The sequence below is a fragment of the Lepidochelys olivacea genome (genome assembly GCF_965140295.1).
Source record: "Lepidochelys olivacea isolate rLepOli2 genome assembly, chromosome: 3".
Taxonomy (NCBI): domain Eukaryota; kingdom Metazoa; phylum Chordata; order Testudines; family Cheloniidae; genus Lepidochelys; species Lepidochelys olivacea.
The window spans coordinates 97,833,355-97,852,107 of record NC_140413.1 but is presented as its reverse complement, the minus strand read 5'-3'; the positions used below and the strand labels follow the sequence as shown (position 1 = coordinate 97,852,107).

The 18,753-nt window shown below is 43.3% G+C and overlaps 1 protein-coding gene across 2 annotated transcripts in view; it reads right to left on the bottom strand.

Annotated features, from left to right (window-relative positions):
* The window catches only part of RSPO3 (R-spondin 3), an 87,515-nt gene extending 69,729 nt beyond the window's left edge, over positions 1-17,786 (bottom strand). Inside the window, exons 1-2 of one of the 2 annotated variants that reach the window (XM_084622986.1) lie at positions 16,794-16,808; positions 4,357-4,479 (exon numbers count right to left, since the gene is read on the bottom strand). In XM_084622986.1, the coding sequence (XP_084479112.1) occupies positions 4,357-4,378 (22 nt within the window). In that variant the 5' untranslated portion in view covers positions 4,379-4,479; positions 16,794-16,808. Of the gene's footprint in view, positions 1-4,356; positions 4,480-16,793 lie in introns of both variants that reach the window. The other variant, XM_084622985.1, reaches the window with a different exon arrangement.
* Positions 17,787-18,753: the final 967 nt, after the last annotated feature.

Here is an 18,753-nt window from a genome sequence, read left to right as displayed (position 1 = left end):
CATGCTTAAGCAACTTGCTGCAGGTCCTTCACTGGCGGGGGGTTTTGCCCCATTAGCCCCATTTACTCAGTGCCCAGCATAGACAAAACTGAAGTAACCGTTGTATTCCTCTTCACCCCCACCGCCTGACACCCTCCTGACAACCTTCTTCTGTCAGAGAGGAGGGCAAGGGACTTCTTTTGAAAGCCCACCTTTAAGTTTTGACCTGCTGAGGATGCTTCAGAACATTTCCTTAAGAGAGGGAGGAGTCCCATGAAAAGAGAGAGCAGCCTGCCTCTTGACACCTACATACTCTGATGATAGGAGCACTAGAAATAACTTGCATAGATGATTTCTGAGTACCTGACCTTGAAAGACAGATAGCCTAGGTCAGCTACAGGTCTTCCAACCTTGGAAATGTGAGACACTGCCACCTTCTGCAAGCTTTACTATACACATCTCCTCTGAATGGAGCACTACCAAGAAAATTATCACCCAATAGTGAATGATAGCGTCACACAGTGCAAGGAATTGAGAAAGGGGAGGTTCCCAATGAAAACTAAAACCACCGAGTAAGGAGTACAATACTGTAAACCTGGGGCCCAATCCTACCCAATCCAATCTTTATTCAGTGTTTTACTTAGTCTTTACTCAGGCAAACTCTCATTGATTTCAAGCTGAGGTAAGAAACTGAGTAAAGACCACAGAATCAGGATCAAAACCTTTACTATTTGAGAAAACTAAATTCTGCAATGATATAGAAATATAATATGCATGATGTTCATCCTCTTCACAGAGTCCTGGGTATATTTTCAGCTACTAAATTCCCCGGTGTAATGAGCCTATGGATCTTCACAAATGCCACATCACTCACAAATCAGTCTCTCCTCTCACCTCCAAATTGGCTCCAGTGTGGTGAAGACCCTGTAAATGTTACCACTACAGAGCCTCACTTGCGTCCTGAGGCCACTTATGCCATTAACCACTTCACCACCTATAATATCAGAGCACACCGTAAACACTTCAAACACTGTTCAAACAGGAAAGCATGGAATATGCTACAAGTAGTGAGTTCCACCAGATTAGTGATCCTAAGGCACAGACCTTGCTGACAGAGTAATTATTTTATGTTTTAATGTGTGACATTAAGATATGGTATTTTTGTTCATGCAAAGACTTTTTTTGCCCTTTATTTTTCACAGATGCTGACCATATAAAGAAAAAATCCAACCCGGGACTGTGAGACCTTTGTACAAGAATATATTTTCAGCTTGATATATATCATTTTAAAATGTACTGGTTGGTGTACTTCCTTAGCATGATCTGCCAGTTACTATCTAGGAAGATCTCCAAACATTGTGTACATACATTACAGAATGCTGTCTCTGCACTGATTATTTATAATGATAACACAGTGAAGCTCAAATTACACTTCATTCTGGCTCCTGCCTTCTATCTTGTCTTTTTCTATGTGGAGTGTTGAGGTACACCACATATAAGTTTGTACAGTGCCTACGGCTACAAACATTAATAAGAGCTATCACTTAGGAACAGTTACTTACACTTTGTTTAATCTCTAATGGAAAGGATTTTTCTAAATATTTACAGCAGAACAGTTGTCAGAATGAGTGCTGGAAATCACTGGCATTTTCCCAGAGGGGAAAAAAAAAGGAAGGGAAAAAATACGGCTTTGTTGCTACACTCTTATGTTGATCTTAATATTTCAGGGTCTGCCTTCTGTAACACGGTGGGATTGCATAACAAAAAGGTACTTCTAGAATAAGAGTCATTCACGTACAGTGGTTGAGAACCACTTTTGTATTTTACCCTTGTAAAAACTTCGCTCTCACTGCTAATCTTAAGGGAAGTGATTGTTTGTTTTGCAGACCTTGAAGTAAATAAACTGTATGTAAGGAAGGCAGCTGCTGCAAGAGATGGGAGAACGCCAAACAAGTGTGGATGTTTACTTAGGGCCCAGGCCTGCAAGGTGCTGAGTTCCCTGAATTTACCATTGACTTCACTGAACTCTCCCGAGGTGCTTGCTACTTTGCAGGATTGGGCCCTTGGGTCTTAGGCCTCGATCCTGCATACAGTTATGCACATGATTCACTTTATTCCCAGGAACAGTCTCAGAGAGTCCTTGGGACTACTCACATGGGTAAAGATACACACTAAGCCCACTAAAGTCAAAACAAAGACGTCAGTGGATTTTGGATCAGTCCCTTGCAAAAGCGTTTGCAGGGTCAGGGCCTTGCTTGGGTAAAATTTTCATTAATTTCAAACTGGGAATTTTGCTGGAATAAGGATCTGGGGATTTGTCCTGTTAACTCAAAGCAGAGGAGAGCCCTGCTCTCATATCTATTATTTGTAGGATTTGCCCTTGTTATAAGACGTGCGTGCCAACGAGGGGGTGTGGGGGGTGTATGCATGCGTGTGCATGTGTGAGAGAGAGAAATCTCACTGCCTGAAACGGTGCTGCCAAGATAAACGTTGGAGCATTTTATAAATTAACTCTGTTCTGCATGTTTATTTTCCTTTCGGAGGTTCTAAAAGGAGACTGTTGAACTCGTCTTATTAGTAGCAGCACATTTTTTAGAGGGAAAAAAAGTGAGTGCTCTGTGCTGGAAAGTATTTGCTAGTTTCAGCTGAAAGTATTCTTCCTTTCTGACCTGGCATATTAGATAGGGTTTATATTTCTGACCTGACATTCGACAGTTGAGATTTATTCTTCTATATTAACTTTACTGTGTTTGCAGGCTATTCATTTATATCATGGGGAAGCAAAGAAAGTGCACTAAAGGTAGTAAAATATGTATAGGAGATTCCCATGAACTGGTGAAAACGGTGGTTCACCTGGCAGCTGGCTCCCTTCTTCTTCTTCTTCTTCTTCTTCTTCTTCTTCTTCTTCTTCTTCTTCTTCTTTATTATTTCAATTTTAGAATTTGAAACTTTGAAGTCTGTTTCAATGGTGAATAACTTAAAAGCATCCAGACAACTTTATTATATCTGTATGTATGCTGGGATGGCATGAATGCTCTCAGGGTTCTGCAGCAATGACCCAGGCATAAGGAATATTGGAGCGGGTTCTGCTCTCACTCTGGCCAGTGTAAATCAGGAGTAACTCCACCGAAGCCATAAAGACTGGTGTAAGTGAGAGAAGAATCAGAATTACAGTTTTTTATATCCAAAGACAATTTGTTAATGTCTAGCTTACTTTAAAAGGAGAACCACAGACACTCATGGAAACCTGGATGCACATGGACAGAAAGTTGGAAAGCTGAAGGCCTTCCCCAGCTCCCACTGTAGCCAGCAACAAAATGCCAATAGGAACAAAAATAGTCCCTATAATTGTTTGAAGCCAAAGGACCAGATGGCTCAGTGAATAGGTAATAGGAGCTGATGACTTTTACCAATAAATCGCCAGTTGAAATCCAGCCCTGGTTGGTTTTGACTTCAGAGTTCTGTCATCTGATATTTGTTTAGATGTGTCCACCCTATAAAAACTGCTCTGAGAACTGGCAACCCTTCTGGCTGCCTCAGCAAGAGGCCAAGGACTGAATGGGTTGGAGTCTCAACTACCCCCTCATCAGTACAGGCTACCTAGAAGAAAGTGGAGAAACACTGACAGAATATAGTGAATACAGTACTTACTTCCTGCTGAGAACGAGACGAATTTCATTTCAGTGGCTTCAAACTAACACATTTCTCCAGTAAATTCACATGCACGGAACATGTTATATTTTAATGCTCCATAGCAGGCCAAGAAAGGGAGGTGGCTTGTTCCTTTAATGGACGCTATTCAGTTGCAGTTATGACAGAGAATAGAGATGTGCACAAAGTGTGGAAAAAAGATGGCTAGCTACACTGAAGTCAGCAGTCTGGGCACTGAGGTGTTCTGTGGTACTGGCTGGGGACGGTGCGGGAATTTGGAGTGGTTATGGAGTGGGCACGCCTCGAGACAATTTTCACAGCTCTGAGTTACAGTGTATGTGCTCCATAATTAACCAACGGACTTTCTATCCTGCTCCTGGAGAGCAACAGAGACAGTGGTCTCTGGCTCAGTGGTCCCTGCTGGGCTCAGTGATATGGCGGTCCATGATGGGGCAGTACCTCAGAGGGAAGGACACTCATGGATATTAGTTAACAGAAAAGAATCATCAGTGAACTCAGGATCACCTGTTCTGGGAGGAGGGCGGTACTGGGTATTTAAGAAAGCATGGTGGTTTGATAGGGAATTTTAAAAATAATTTAAAATGTTTAAAGAAATAGAAACTCTCAAGCTGGGCATATTATTATTTAGCCTAAGTATCAGTGTGATTGCTGCTCCCATCCTCTCTTCCTCCCTCCCTCCCCACTTCTCCTGTTTGGTACATGTACCTTGTCCTTTAGTCAGCCTCATCCCTCAAACATGCACGTGGGCAACCTCACACACTTGGCTGCTGGGAGATCCCAGGACAGGAGGTCAAAAGATTTTTCTTGCTCTGGGAACATCAGCACTCTCTGAAACAATCACCAAATTCAACACATGTAAATTGCTGGGGGCAGGGGAAAGGTTGGATGCTAATTAGGACTGGGAAGGTGGCAAAGTGAGAAAATGTGAGACATCAGAGAGTCTGCTGTAGTCATCAACACTGTGCTGTGTGGGCAAGGTGAGAAATTATAGCAGGAGGAAAGGAACACAAGTGTTGCTCCCACCTTATTTAATGTCAATTTGCAGAAGTCTTATTTACAAATGACTGTTGTGGGTGGATACTCTCCCTCCCTTTACTAGCACCCTTCTCAAAGGAAATACAGACTGCATACATCGCTGCTCTTCCCGCCACTGAGTGTGAACAAAAATCCCCCAGCAATGATCATGCTTTTTAATTTATGAGGGTGCATGTCACTGGTAATGTCTGAACACTAGGGCGGGACACTGATCTCACGCAGGTTTTTTTACTGGTATAGCTCCATGGATTTCAATGGAGCTACTCAATGGACTCAAGTGTATCTGAGAGCAGCATCAGGCTCTTCAGCTTTGTGAAGTAATTCACCCTGATCCAGTCCCTATGACAGTCAATGGTCAACAGTGAACTCTAATGAAAGACCACATTTTAATCAGGCACATGTCCAGAATGGTCTTGCTATGTTAATGAAGATTATTTAGTGAAAAATGGGGTTCTTTTTCTGATTTGCAATTAGAATGTTGGAATTCGCATTTTAAGAGTCCTATTCTCCCTCAGGAATACACCATAATTACTATTAACGTCAGTGAACATGCTGCATGGGTATCATTGGGGGAAATGCAGCCTCTACCTCCTTAGCATCACTGATAACCACATTTCCCCACTCCTTAGACCATCTAAAGGCAGGTAATGTTACCTTACTCCCTGTCAATCTGACTACATCATCAGCACTGTGGCAAACATCTTATGATAGGCTCAACGTTTTCAACAGTGAAAGCCAGTGCATGCTGAATGAGGCAGGGCTCCAGACAATGTGCCCTCAAAATCTCGGATTAATCTACTTAATTTGGGCTCTGTTGTGGCTTATTTTGAGGCTGGAGTGAGTGGCCCTGCTCCAGTGGGAGCCAGGGTAAGAACTGTGCTTCAGGAAGAGATGTGTGGTCTCTGCACCACATCTTGACAGAGTATGGTATACAGCTCTCTCTGTGGCTGGCCAACACTGCTGACATAAATGGGAACAGGACTATCTTTTCCCTGCCACACTGTACCCACTTGTGCAGGCCTTGAACTCTAGATACTTTTGTGGTCATCTGTGTGACCAATCCTTGCCTAGGGAGGAGATACAGGAAGGGAGAATCCTTGAGACCTCCTTCCTACCCTTTCTACCCTTCCTACCACAATCTGGCCCTTGAAGAGATCACAAAGCTGTGATATACTCAAATGTAATTTGGGTCTCTGTTGCACTATTGGCTGAGATCCCAGCTCATCCATTCTGTTATGGGACAATGTATGTTGTTCTGAGATATTCAATACTTAAGAAAAAAAAATTTAAAGGGACACTTCTCTATGATAAACTGAAATGAAGGGGTCAAATACTCTCAAATCCCATTAATTTCACTGGGAAATGAGGTCACTTAGCAGTGTTGGACCCGTAGTCTTTTCCCTAAGTCAATAGTGTAATTGAAAGAAGCGTGTGATTCCTACAGAGAGAGCAGCATTACATAGTGCGTTGAATGTATGATTACAGTTGGGTGAATGATTCAGAGTGGACAATTTATCCTGTGACATTTTCTGTTTATGAACAGTTGAGGAATAGTTAGCAATTTGCTTATATTTATTCTTTAGTCAAAATTGTTTGTCACTTTCTTTAGCAAATCATTTGTGGCCAGCAAATCCTTCATGAATGGTTTGCTGCGAATATTTAAAAACAGCATCATATTCGTTAATTACTTACACCATGTGGTATTGTTTTAGTTCCCTTGATGGATGACTTAAGTAACATATCTAACCAGGGCCTCAGGTCTCACACACACTTGGCCGTAACACAGCATGAACTACAAATTTTACAACATAGAATTCTATATTCACTTCTGACTATATTGGAGCAGCTGAGCTTAAAATTCACTTTGCACAGGTATTAACACTAGCAAAGCTAGCTTGCGAGAGCATTCATGGAGCATGAACACAAAGCCGGCACGACTAAAGACAAAGCCAATTCATTTCAAATTGCAAACAAATGTTTGCAGAAACAGTCTTTGTTTCCCTTCCTGTCCTTTGTCAGTCTTGTTTATTTAGATTTTAAGTTCTTTAGGGTGGGGACTGTCTCTTGTTATGTGGGTGTACTGCATTTAGCACAAAGAGGGATAGTCTCAGTTGTGGCCTCTCGATGCTACTCTAATATTAATATTTATTGCAATAGTCACGCCGATCTAGTAATGCTGCTGTTTAGCAAATGCATATACAAATATTTCCCTCCAACTCTCATGTTAAATAAATATCCTGTGGCCTCCTTTAGTTCTATATTGAGGATGTAGAATAATATCCTATTCAGCAATGTAATATGAAAAAAAAAATAAGTAAACCTCCTTTCTTCAATAGCCTAGAAAAAGTTTAGGAACAACTTGCCAGTACTGATCTTTGTAACCTCAGTGAACAAGCAATGCAATAATGCAGTCAAGTGTGTGTGGGAGGCACACTGTGCAGACACTGGCTGATTTTCCTCCCTCTGTTTGAACTGGTATGAATCAAAAATGTTGTTATTAGAGTAAACTATCATCAATCTGGTTGGGATTACTGGGTGTGCCAATAACACACGTAAACTTTATAGACATATTAATGTGTCATGTTTTACCAGCTTTGTTTTGTGTTGATATTTTATGTGAGCATCAAGGGGCATACTACAGGTATTGCTATACCAGCTGGTTACTCCTACATCTCTGGTTTGCATTTTCATCCAGTTACAGCTATACACTTAAAACAGGGCCTGATCTTGCAGGGTTGTCTGAGATTACACTGTCGTAAAAATGTTTCAGTCCTACCTATATTGCAGCTTCATCATTGCTACCACCAGGAGAGCTGCACCACTCATGAATTATGATAATGAAGCTTGCAGGGCCTTGTGTGAGTGACAGAGGGGCAAATGAAAGAAAGAGTTTTAGGGTATGTCTGCACTGCAACTGTGGCTGGCCTGTGTCTGCTAACTAAAGGGCTATTTAATTGCAGTGTACTGCAATACTCCTACCTCGCAGGATCCCAGAGGCCAGACTCCAGCACAAGCCCAAATAACTACACCAGAATTAAACAGCCCCTTAGCCTGAGCCACGCGAGCTAGAGTCAGCTGGCATGGGCCAGCTGCAGGTTTTTAATTGCAGTGTAGACATATCTTATGTTTTGACAAAGGATTTGTGCTATTCCCAAAGTTCCTACCTTGTGTTTGTCACATCCTCATCCAGCTTTTTCCTGTCCTCAGCAGCTGCCTCAGTGGAAGATTACTACAGCTTTCTTTACTCACTAGTGCCCACTCCCTAGAGAGGTCTATTCTCTAGGTGTTTCTAACCTGGCATATGCTGGGAAGCCATGGAAACCACATATGTCTGTATTCATGAGATTTCCAGCCCAACTGGTAGACCAAAGGGATTCACCCATCACTATTCTAGACCAAACCTATAAGCTATTTTATTTTACAGTGCCCAAGAATCTTCTGTGCATGCATAGAATATGTCAAGAGTCAGGGCCCCTGTCTAAGAGATCTTTCAAGTCTAAATATAAATCATGACAATGGGTGACAGGGACAAACAATAGGGTGAGGCTGAGTGGGAGGAGGGTGAAGTTTATAGCTATATGTTAACACTATTTAGTTTAAACATATCTTTCAGGGTTTTATTTTAATTTTCTAAATGTAAATATTTTTTTTTCTGTTGTCACCAACCATTATTTTGTTCAGTGAGTCTGTAACATACCAAGTAGCAATGCTTCTATGGAGACCAGGATGGGTTCAGTCAACCAAAGTCAATAGGAAAATTCTGATTAACTTCATTGGTGCTGCAGTCTTAGTCTCCTTAGTAGTGATATTGTTCTGCATGACTGGAGGGGCTTAAATGATGATGCTCCTTAGTTCGATGTGTGTTATTTTTAATCACAAAAAAGAGTAATGAAATGCACCAGATAAAATATATATATATTAACCAGTTTGTCGTACGATACAATTAAGTTTCTCTCTCTCTCTGTCTCTCTCTCTCTCTTTATTATTATTATTATTTTTTAACAACAGCACTATGTCTGACTCTGATTACTATTGGCTGCAAAAATGTTGTTGTTAAGGCAATCTTAAATAAATCCTGTTGGAATGTTCTACTTTGACAAAAAGTATCTAATAATTAATTATTTCCAATGCCCAGTATGAAAAGTTTTCCCATTGCCAAAAGTCCAACTTTTTAAATTATCTACAAGGCATTACTTTAGCATTTCTTGGAAAACTGGACTGTTTTTGCATGGTGGAATTTCTTCAGAATAATTTTTTCTGAGGCATTCCTTGTGGTAACAGCAAGCAGACAGACTTTAATATAACTGTGTATGGTTTCAGCTGCCTTCTGTTATCTGATAAGAGCATTTTGTTATGAATAATTTGGGTACAAAGATGGCAAAATGATGCTGTCTCGCTCTGATTCCAAAATTACAAATGAGAGAAATTTTTCTTTTATCAGCTATTTGATATCTTTAACCAGACTATTGCATTTTATAATTTATTTCAAGGCCAAGATAAGGCAATTTACTTAAAATATTGGGGAGGGGAAAAAGTTCTTATGAGATTCCTGGATATTAGCAGATGAGATTTCCCAGTGGCCTTTGGTCCTTACATGATAAAAACTAAAATTTGGACACCCCAATAATCTCAGTGAATAGTTGGGTGATAGTTATGGTGAAATGAGACGAGTGCTTGTATTATTCACAAAGAAAAGGATCCAAACAGGCTAAGCAATGGATAATGAATAAGCCAGATCTTGAAGTCCTTACTTTCATTTCATTAGGCAAAACTTCCATTGCCTTCCGTGAGAATTTTGCCAGAGTAAGAAGTCAGTCAGTAAAAACTGACTGAGGACTTCAGGATTTGTCATACTAATATCAATTCTTAAAGGGACACATTCATCACTGAGCTAAATCAATTGGCATCAGTGGAAATTTCAGTGGACGAGTTGGTACAATGGGCTAAAGTGGTAAAATCGTTATTCCTTTTTATATATGTGAGAAAGTTCAGCTTACCAGATGTACTACAAGCCTAGATACAAAAAGGACAGAGCCTTGTGTCCTCCTACATGGGTAACTCCCACACAGGGGTTGGGAAACTCTGCAAGTACTCAAATACAGGATTTCTCCTAAATCCAAAATCCTGTCTTGAGGTCCTGAAGACTAAGGTCTCAGTCCTGCTCCACTGAAGTCAATTCAGGTTTTTCCATTGCTTTCAATGGAAACAGGTTTAAACTCTAAAACCATTGTAAAAAGAATATTTAATACATTTCAGATGAAAGATGGAGGCTTTTTAAAAATCTTGTTACACAATCTTGTTTCGGGGCATCAAGAACTTGTAAGTATACAAATATTTTTTCAGTTCAATTGTAATTTTAACTATAGCGAGTGATTGCCTCAGTAGCTTAAATTTCAAACTACACACAATTATGCTGACACTATGACTGCTTCATACTGATCCTCTATTCTCGGGATAGATTTGGGGATTTAAAAAGCAGCAGTATTATAATGCATATAATTTCATGATGTGTAACTATATTAAAAACGTATTTATATGTGTATAATATATATATAAAACAGGAAATTAACCAAGCCAAAGAAATCATGCTTACAATGTCGGAGGAGAAATACTTCCATTGACTTCAGCAATATATTCTATTGTTTTAAATGCTGCTGTTGCTGAAGATGGCGGTGATTCATGAGAGTATGATGAAACATTGCTATGGGTCTTTCACAGAGGGTTGGCTTTTGCTTCTAATGAACACAATGGGAATTTTGTTGTCTGCCTCAAGAGGAATAGGATCTGACCCCCCAAAATGTGGAATATACTTTCACCAGAAAAAAAAAGATAGGCTTGTCATCAGCAAATCAGTTACTCTGCCAATACAACGGTACAATCCTCAGAGAGAAAACATCATCGGGCGAGCACACAAAGTATACTTTGAAAGAAAATACACAATGGATCATTTAATCCTCCCAAGGACAGATTCAGCTTGCCTGATGGCTGTTTGCTCGTCAGATGGCTGTTTAGAAATGTTGGTGTAACAATCTTTATTTTCTTTCTTTAATAAGCATAAAGCATCTAGGATGACAGCACCTATGGCATAGTGAATTTGTGGTATATTACAGCTGTGAAGGCCATGTCAAATTGCCATATCAACTTCAATACGTTCTGGCTTTTTTTTTTTTAAAAAAAAATGTATTTCAGTATTTGGTGGGTGGAAATATCTAGTCAAATAAATTAATCTTCCAATGTGTAATTGCACATTTTAAAAAAAATTACACCGTGCTTTGTAGAAGCTGTGTCTTTTCTTGTCAAAAACATAAAAAATGTACATTTTACTTCCACATGAATGGTGTCCTCCAGCGAGGGAGTTAAAAATGCAGCTACACAACAAAATGCTGGAGTGTTCTAAACAGCAATTCCTTTATGTGTCACCATTTTGTTATTGGTGTAGATATGCAGCCACGCTCTGCTCCTGCCAGCTCTTACTGCATGTGCTTTTCACCATTAATTTCAGTGGGGCTACTCATGTACTTAAAGTTAAGTATTTGCATAAGTGTTTGCAGGACTGAGGCCTTGTCATAAATATAAAAGGAAGGGCAACAACCTTTATGTATGCAGTAATATAAAATCCCTCTTGGCCAGAGGTACAGAATCCCCTTACCTGTAAGGGGTTAATCAGTTCAATTAACCTAGTTGGCACCTGACCAGAAGGACCAATGGGGAAAGAAGATACTTTCAAATCGGGGGCCGGGGGGGAGGGCTTTGTTTTTGCGCTCTATGTGTGTTCTCTCGGGAGACAAAGAGAGAGACCAAGCAAGTAATCCATCTCCTACTGAATGATACATCTAAATTTACAGGCATAGTGAGTAATAGCAAGGAAATGTGTTAGATTATCTTTAGTTTTAGCTTGTGAATTTTCCCTATGCTTAACGGGAGGTTTATCCCTGTTTTCTGTAACTTTAAAGTTTTGCCTAGAGGGGAATTCTCTGTGTTTTGAATCTGATTACCCTGTAAAATTACCTTCCATCCTGATTTTACAGAGGTGATTCTTTTACTTTTTTTTCTTTATGATAAAGTACTGGGTTTTTTTTAAGAATCTGATTGGTTTTAGTGTCCTAAAAACCCAGGGATTTGGTCTGTGCTCACCTGTACCAATTGGTGAGGATATTATTCTCAAGCCTCCCCAGGAAAGGGAGTGAAGAGGCTTGGGGGGAATATTTTGAGGAACAGGAACTCCAAGTGGTTCTTTTCCTTGAATCTTTGTCTAACTCACTTGGTGGTGGCAGTGAATACTGTTCAGGGACAAGAAGGGATCTGTGCCTTGGGGAAGTTTTAACCTAAACTAGTAGAAATAAGCTTAGGGTGTCTTTCATGTGGGTCCCCACATCTGTACCCCAGAGTTCAGAGTGGGGAGGGAACCCTGACAGGCCTCAATTAACAATGGTTACTCTGGTCCGCTGAAGGGAGATCTACAATTGTACATGATCACTAGCTGTTGTGAACATGCAATCACACCAGGGAAGAAACAAAGGAAGCAGGAGGGATGTCCCACTAATCCACACCTGCACGTCAGTTGTGCATCACAACAATATCATTAGCTGCCTCTTATACACAGAACAAATATCCCTGGTCCCATATGTAGGGTCTGTGGAACAATCATTGAATTTATAACTCACTTTGCCTAATCCTATTCCTTTTTGTGCAATTCTGTATCTACTGCCATGTTTATAATATTACTTTATTATCTACGTCAGTCTACGCTCTGATCAAGTTAATCTCTCATGCAGAGCCTGAATAAACAACTTAATTTGTTAACCGTTAGTGTTCTTATCAGAAAAAAAACAACTGATCCCTTTGCTAACTGTGTCTTTGTGTTTGAACTGTTATCCCATTGTGTCACTTATGTCTGAATTAGGATCCGGACCCTTGTCCACACTCTGTTGTTGACTCCATTGGGAGTTTTGTCTGCAGGACAGGGCATTTAACTTGATCATGAAATAGACTGAACACTCTCAATGTCCATTAACTTCAGTGGAGTTTTACTTGTGCAAGGAATGCAGGATCAAGCTTTTGTGTTGGTAAAAACACTTTACAGAATGTTGTATTACTACATAAAATAAGTTAGAGTTTCAGGGCCAGATCTTCTTGCTGTTTATAAAGCAGCATAGCTCGGTTGTCACCAATGGCGCTCTACCAATTTATACCAGCCGAGGAGCTGGCCCAATGTATTTTGAATCATCTGTTTTTTAAAAAGGGCAAATCAAAAATGTAATTAATAAAGTGGTTTGGATATTTAATAAAAGGAGAAAATACAGACATACTGATTGATTGATTGATTGCTAGTTTGTAAGTATTCTGTCCTTTGTTAAAAATAAATAAATAAACTGAATTTTGAAAGTGCTTTCTTAATAACAGGTTTAAAGATCAGGCTTCCCTGAAGTGTAAAGCAGATGACAAGTCAAGAGCAAATCTTTATGTGGACTAAACAGATTGGTTTTTCAGTTGTTTTCCTTATCCACACTTAATCATTTTCAAGTTCAAAGATTCACTAGTGTCAAACCATAGGTCTTAAGGCTAGTGACTATTGTGATCATCCTGTCTGACCTCCTGCATAATACACACAGTGTACATTCACCCAGTAGCTCCTCCCTTATACCCAATACCTGGTAGTGGAACTAAACCAGATTTTTCAGAGAGATGCCCAATCTTGATTTAGAGACTTCAAGGGAATGACATTCCCTTAGGTAAGCTCTTTCAATGTGTAATTACCTTCACTATCAAAAATGTATGCCTTTTTTCTGGTATGAATTTTTCTAGCTTCAGCTTCCACTAAGTTGATCTTGTTATGCTATGTTAAAGACCTCTCTAGCATGTCTCTAGTTTAACTATGGCATTTAGACCTATGAAAAATTACAAAAATTAATCCATTCTTTAAAAAAAAAATCATTTGTGTTGTACAGTCAGTTAAACATCTGAACCAGCATTTTCAAACCTGGCTACCTAGTTAGGCAGCTAAATCTATCATAAACGCCTAATAAAAATGGCCTGATTTTCAGCAGTGTTCAGCTCCCACAAATCCCACTGGAGCTATAGATGCTTTATAAAGAAGCCCACTCCTATTTAGGTGCCTAAACAGAGATTTAGTAGCCTATTTTAGGCGCTCGAATTTGAAAATTATGGCTCTGGCTCTTGGTGAATATCGGGCCCTTTCTGAAACACAAAGACCCAATGAGCTCGGCCACCTTTGATGTAAATCCCTTGCCTAATTTGCTTTCCCTGATTAGTTTGTCCAAAGGATAAGAAATGAATCTCCACCATGTGGTGTAAACAGCTGTTCTGCGTCACCTGATCGCTTTACTCGCCTTTATTCTTTCCAGATACAAGCGCTTCGGGACCCATCCTGCCCCCATTGCAATCAGTAGCAACACTTCATGGGAGCAGGACCGGGCCCTTGAGCTAATCAGACTGGGGCCGCTCTGTGGACACTACCGCCTCCCTGTTCGGTAGCTCTTGAGCCAGCAGCCTGCGGGGCGATAGCCGAGATCTGGCCCCACGCCCCGGGCTCCCGGGCTCAAATCTGCACCTGCAGAGGGTCTGTCTCTGCAGAGGACACAAGGGGTCGCACCTCCCCCGGCATTGGAGCTCAGCACAAGCGCCTGAAAACGCAGGCAAGGTGCAGAGAGAGGGAGAAAGGCAAAGACACTCGGGACTGGCCCGGTGGCTACTGCCCCCACCTTCAACCTTCTCTCCCCCCCCCCTCCAAAGGAGACAGAAACGATGAGCCTGGATCCTCAGTTCTGTGGGACCGCCCCCTAAGCACCCCCACTCATCATAAAGCGAGTGCGTGCAAAGAGAACAGACTGTGGCCCCCTGTGCTCATCAGTAGACCCCCACCCCCGCCAGGCCAGGCCGCCCCCCGGGAGAGTTTAAAGACTCAGAGACAGTCTGAGCCGCAGGGAGCCCCCCCCCCCTGCACACAGCCTCCCACCCACTTGACAGCTGCTGGCACAGAGCGGGTGGCCCACAGGAGGCTCAAATGCACCGAGCCTAGGAGACAGTGCTAAGGACCAAGCGTGTTAGGTGCTTATGATAGGCCAAACCCTGAGGGCTTCCCCGAGTTACTCCTTATTTCCGTGGGAGTTTGCCAGGGTGAGATCCCAGGGTTTGAGCCTGTCGGGGTAGTTTGAGCTGGGTGTTCTCCCCCCCCCCCCCCCGCCAGCCTAACTGATCGCTCCTTCCACCTTCTTGCCTGGCGGGGAAGAGGGAGGCTGCTTCGGGCTTGAAGCCGGTTGATTTGTGGAGGGCAGCCTCTCCTTTTGGGACCGTGCCCGCTGGGAGCTCCGGGAGTGGCTGGGGAGTTATCAGAACACGAGCCGTTCCCTCGCCAAGGGTAATAAATCGGGCGCCCCGATGTGTTTTACTTTGCCCGCCCTGCTCCCTGCCTGAGCGGACTCGGGGACTGGGCAGACTTCAGCCCCCGGGGCTGTCACTCTAGAGCTACGTTTTCAAGGGCACTTTAGGTGAATCAAAGCTTGCATTCAAGAGGCCAGTGATACAATGGAAGCTTTCAAGGAACAGTTCTGCCCAGGTGGAGAGGGGAAAGCGGAGCAAAAGCTAGGAAATAACCCCGTGTACTGGTTGATGAAATACAGGCGGCCGTTGTGTTCGGACACTTCCCCCTCATATCAGGAGCTGTCGGGAGAGACAGAAATAAACAGCCCCTTTCAAGCAGCGTGGCTAGAAAGTGCCAAAGGAAGCCGGGTTCGCTCTAGATCAGGGGGCCTGGGCAGAAATGAGCGAGAAGAATGGGGCTTACTCCACCGCGAGCATCCAGACTTTTCCAGACTTGTCAGTCACACCCTCTTCTCCATCTCACTGGAGTTTATTCGGAGGGGAATCCGACACTTGATCCAAACCCCACAGAAGTCAATGGAAAGGCTCCCATGGATTCTGGATCAGATCCTAACGCCCCTACGGAGTAGACTGGGAGAAGTCTGGCGGAGAAGACTATCCCAGAAAACTATAAAACTAAGGGCTTCCTTCCCACCACTGCCCAAGATTTGGGCAGGGCCCTCTTTGCAAGCTGTGTTCTCAGGGGGTTTTTGGTTGGTTGTTTTTTTTCTGCCTTGAGTCTGGATTCTGACCCCGAAGGCTCCTTACTGGCCAAACCAAATGAAGACAACAGTTTAACCTGGACGGGACAACAATGCGGCGCCCAAAATCCGTCTGTGCTTGAGCCCAGCATTGCAAACCCATCCTCTCTCAGCGGAGTACGCACCTACGTTCTTCAGCTGCGTTTCTTCCATGATTTTCCCTGTAGATCTCCCCCACCCCACCCCACCCCAAGACCATGTGGCTCCTGTTTGATTTGTTATGGGTTGGGATAAGAAGGCACAAATTAACTTTCTTCATTCCATGAGGTTTTCACAATAGCGAGCTTAACTCTAGAACTAGGGGGTCTCCTCAGTATTCTAGGAAAAAATCGTGGTGCAAAAAACCCTAGGGTCTTTCTCTGCAGGACTCGCAAGAACTCAGGTGAAAAATCTTGATGACTAAGGACAAGTAATGCGATCAAAGTCGCCGGTGAGCAAACTGCATCTCAGCAGCCCAGCACCAGTGACTCACCGTTGATGTTAAAGATGCCTGAGAAAGCAACATGGTTAGTCCATATCGGGAAAGAAAAATATCCTTTTCCTCATCCCTGAATGATGACAGAGGGTGGGGTAATGCGATCGCTCCAGAAAGTTATCTGCAATTTAATTCTGAGCTAATCTGATCCACCTGTAATAAGGGGGGGATACACGGGGATTTTTTCCCCTTTAGAAAGAATACAGTCCAAAGCGTTACATCGCCTCCCAGACCAGCTTGAATGAATAATAATAATAATAATAATAATAATAATTAATAGTAATTAATAATACTGATGATTATGAACTACAGGAAAAGACTACAGTCTCAGTAAATCTGAGTGTTGAAATACCTGAGGGTTAGTTTAATTCCTACTCCTGGCTATATCTTTTGCCAGGGCAGCAGGATCTGGGGAGACAGGAGGCTACGGAACAGGTGAATAGCCGAGGAAGGGACTAGAAGTTAGCAGGTATAAATCTCTGCGCACTTACTTCTTCCCTGTCGCCGTACCCTGGAGGCGTGCTGGGTTCCAATGTATTCCATAAAGTTCAAAATGATAAAAAACCAAGAAATCAGTCGCAATTGCATAGTAACCCCGGGATAGTTCGCCTTCTCTTCTTTTTTGGGGGGTGGGGAATAACACCGCAGTAGAGATACCTGCACTGATGTCTCCCACTGAGATCCAGGTCCTTCCTCCTCTATTGCACTTTCAAATTGTCCGAACAATTGTCTTCTGCAAATTTCAGAGGGATGTCACAGAGGAGAAGGAGCCCTGAAGCAGCGGCGAGGGTCCATGCTGTTGCAAAGGCAGGCAGCATGTTGCAGGGTTCTAGGGGGTGCGGCGTTGAAGTGGGATAAGGGGAGGGGGGACTCAAACTCTGCTACAGCGAGGGATTGCTTAGCTCACATTCAGTACCTCGGCTACAGCCTCCATGGGCAGGTGGGGTGGGGACCCCCCGTTTCTCCTGGGTGCCACTGAACCCCCCACGCCTCATGCAGGAGGTGCTGGTTGAGTCTGCTGAAGTTCTCCCGGGGAGAGCACAGGCTGCGGGGGTTCTGTGCAGAACTGACCCAGAGCACCCCACAACTGTCGGGGAGCGGGAGTGAATAAGCCACGCAGCTCGCAGGATGGAGTCAAGGATTCCCCTATGGCTCTCACAGAGGAGTCTGCAGCAGAAGCATCTTCCAGGGGAAGGCGAGGGCGAGCGCAACAGAGAATTGAAGCAGCAGCAGGCTGGGATGCGAGGATGAGGAGCGCTCCGGGACTGCCCAGAGCACAGTGGGGTTGAAGGATCTAGACAACCTGGGTCGTTTCAGCGGCTCTGGGTTCAAAAGGCAGCAGCTGCAGCTCGCCTCAGCAATTCCTCCCTCTGCTGCACCGTAAGGGGAACTCGCCCTGCTTGCAGCCTCCTTCCTGGCAGCACTGGTGGGCTGGCTGACTGCAATCTCTCTGCCTCCCTCTCTCGCCCCCCCTTCCGCGGTGGGATTTTTCAAGCCCACATGGAGTGTGCAAAGCGGACTCCAATAGGCCGTGGGGCAGTCCTAGAGCGGAGCCTCCAATCGCCGCCTGGCTGCTCTGCCTGAGATTAGAGAGGGAGGGAGAGATGCGCGCGGGTTTGTGTGTGCGCCCAGCACCCTCTCGTTGGAAATGCCATTGTGTCTTGCCTCCTTCCCCAGAGCGACCAGCCCGCACCACAGCCTGCCTCAGAAGATGCCCCAAAACGAAGACAATTGGGGCGGGGGAAGGGGGCACTAGAGATGCCGCTTTTCTCTCTCTGGAAGTACTGAGCGTCTTGCTTTGTCAGTTCCAGGAGGATACTGGCATAGTGACAAAGCAGAGCACCCCATTGGCAGGATTTCAGTAGCAGAGAAATGTCCTTCAGGATTTAAGTGTTATTTTCTGCCTCTTCCCATCCGGCTGAGTTTACACTGGATTAGACTCCCCCCTCCTCCCCCCCAGGGCCCTTTAAAGAAGGGACTTGATTCACACAGTTTTCTCCGCCTCAAAAACAGAGGTCTTTTAGGATTAGGAAAGGTAACTGTTTGGGGTTTGGTTTTGTTGTTGTTTTGTTTTTTTGGAGGAACAGGTTTTTGAGCTCTCGCCCCTTTAAAAGCCTTTCTTATTATTGATGTCGAGGTTTAGTCCAATAAACAATCATCATTAGGAGACGCAGAGGCGTCCCTTTCCACAAACCTTCAAAGTTAAAAATCCCATGTGCCCATTTAGCTGATTGGTATAACATGGCACTCAACGCCTGAACCCCAGTGGGAACGCGCTGGGAATGACTGCTAGCTTGGGGGGAAACACACCACATGGAATTTGTATGGTCTGGTGCGAGCGTTTTCAATTGGAGAACATGCTACTCTGTTTATTTCTTGCATACATATTACCATTTCCCACTAAACATGCATGTTTGTATCCCGTTTGCCTTTCAGTCAGATGTATTGGGA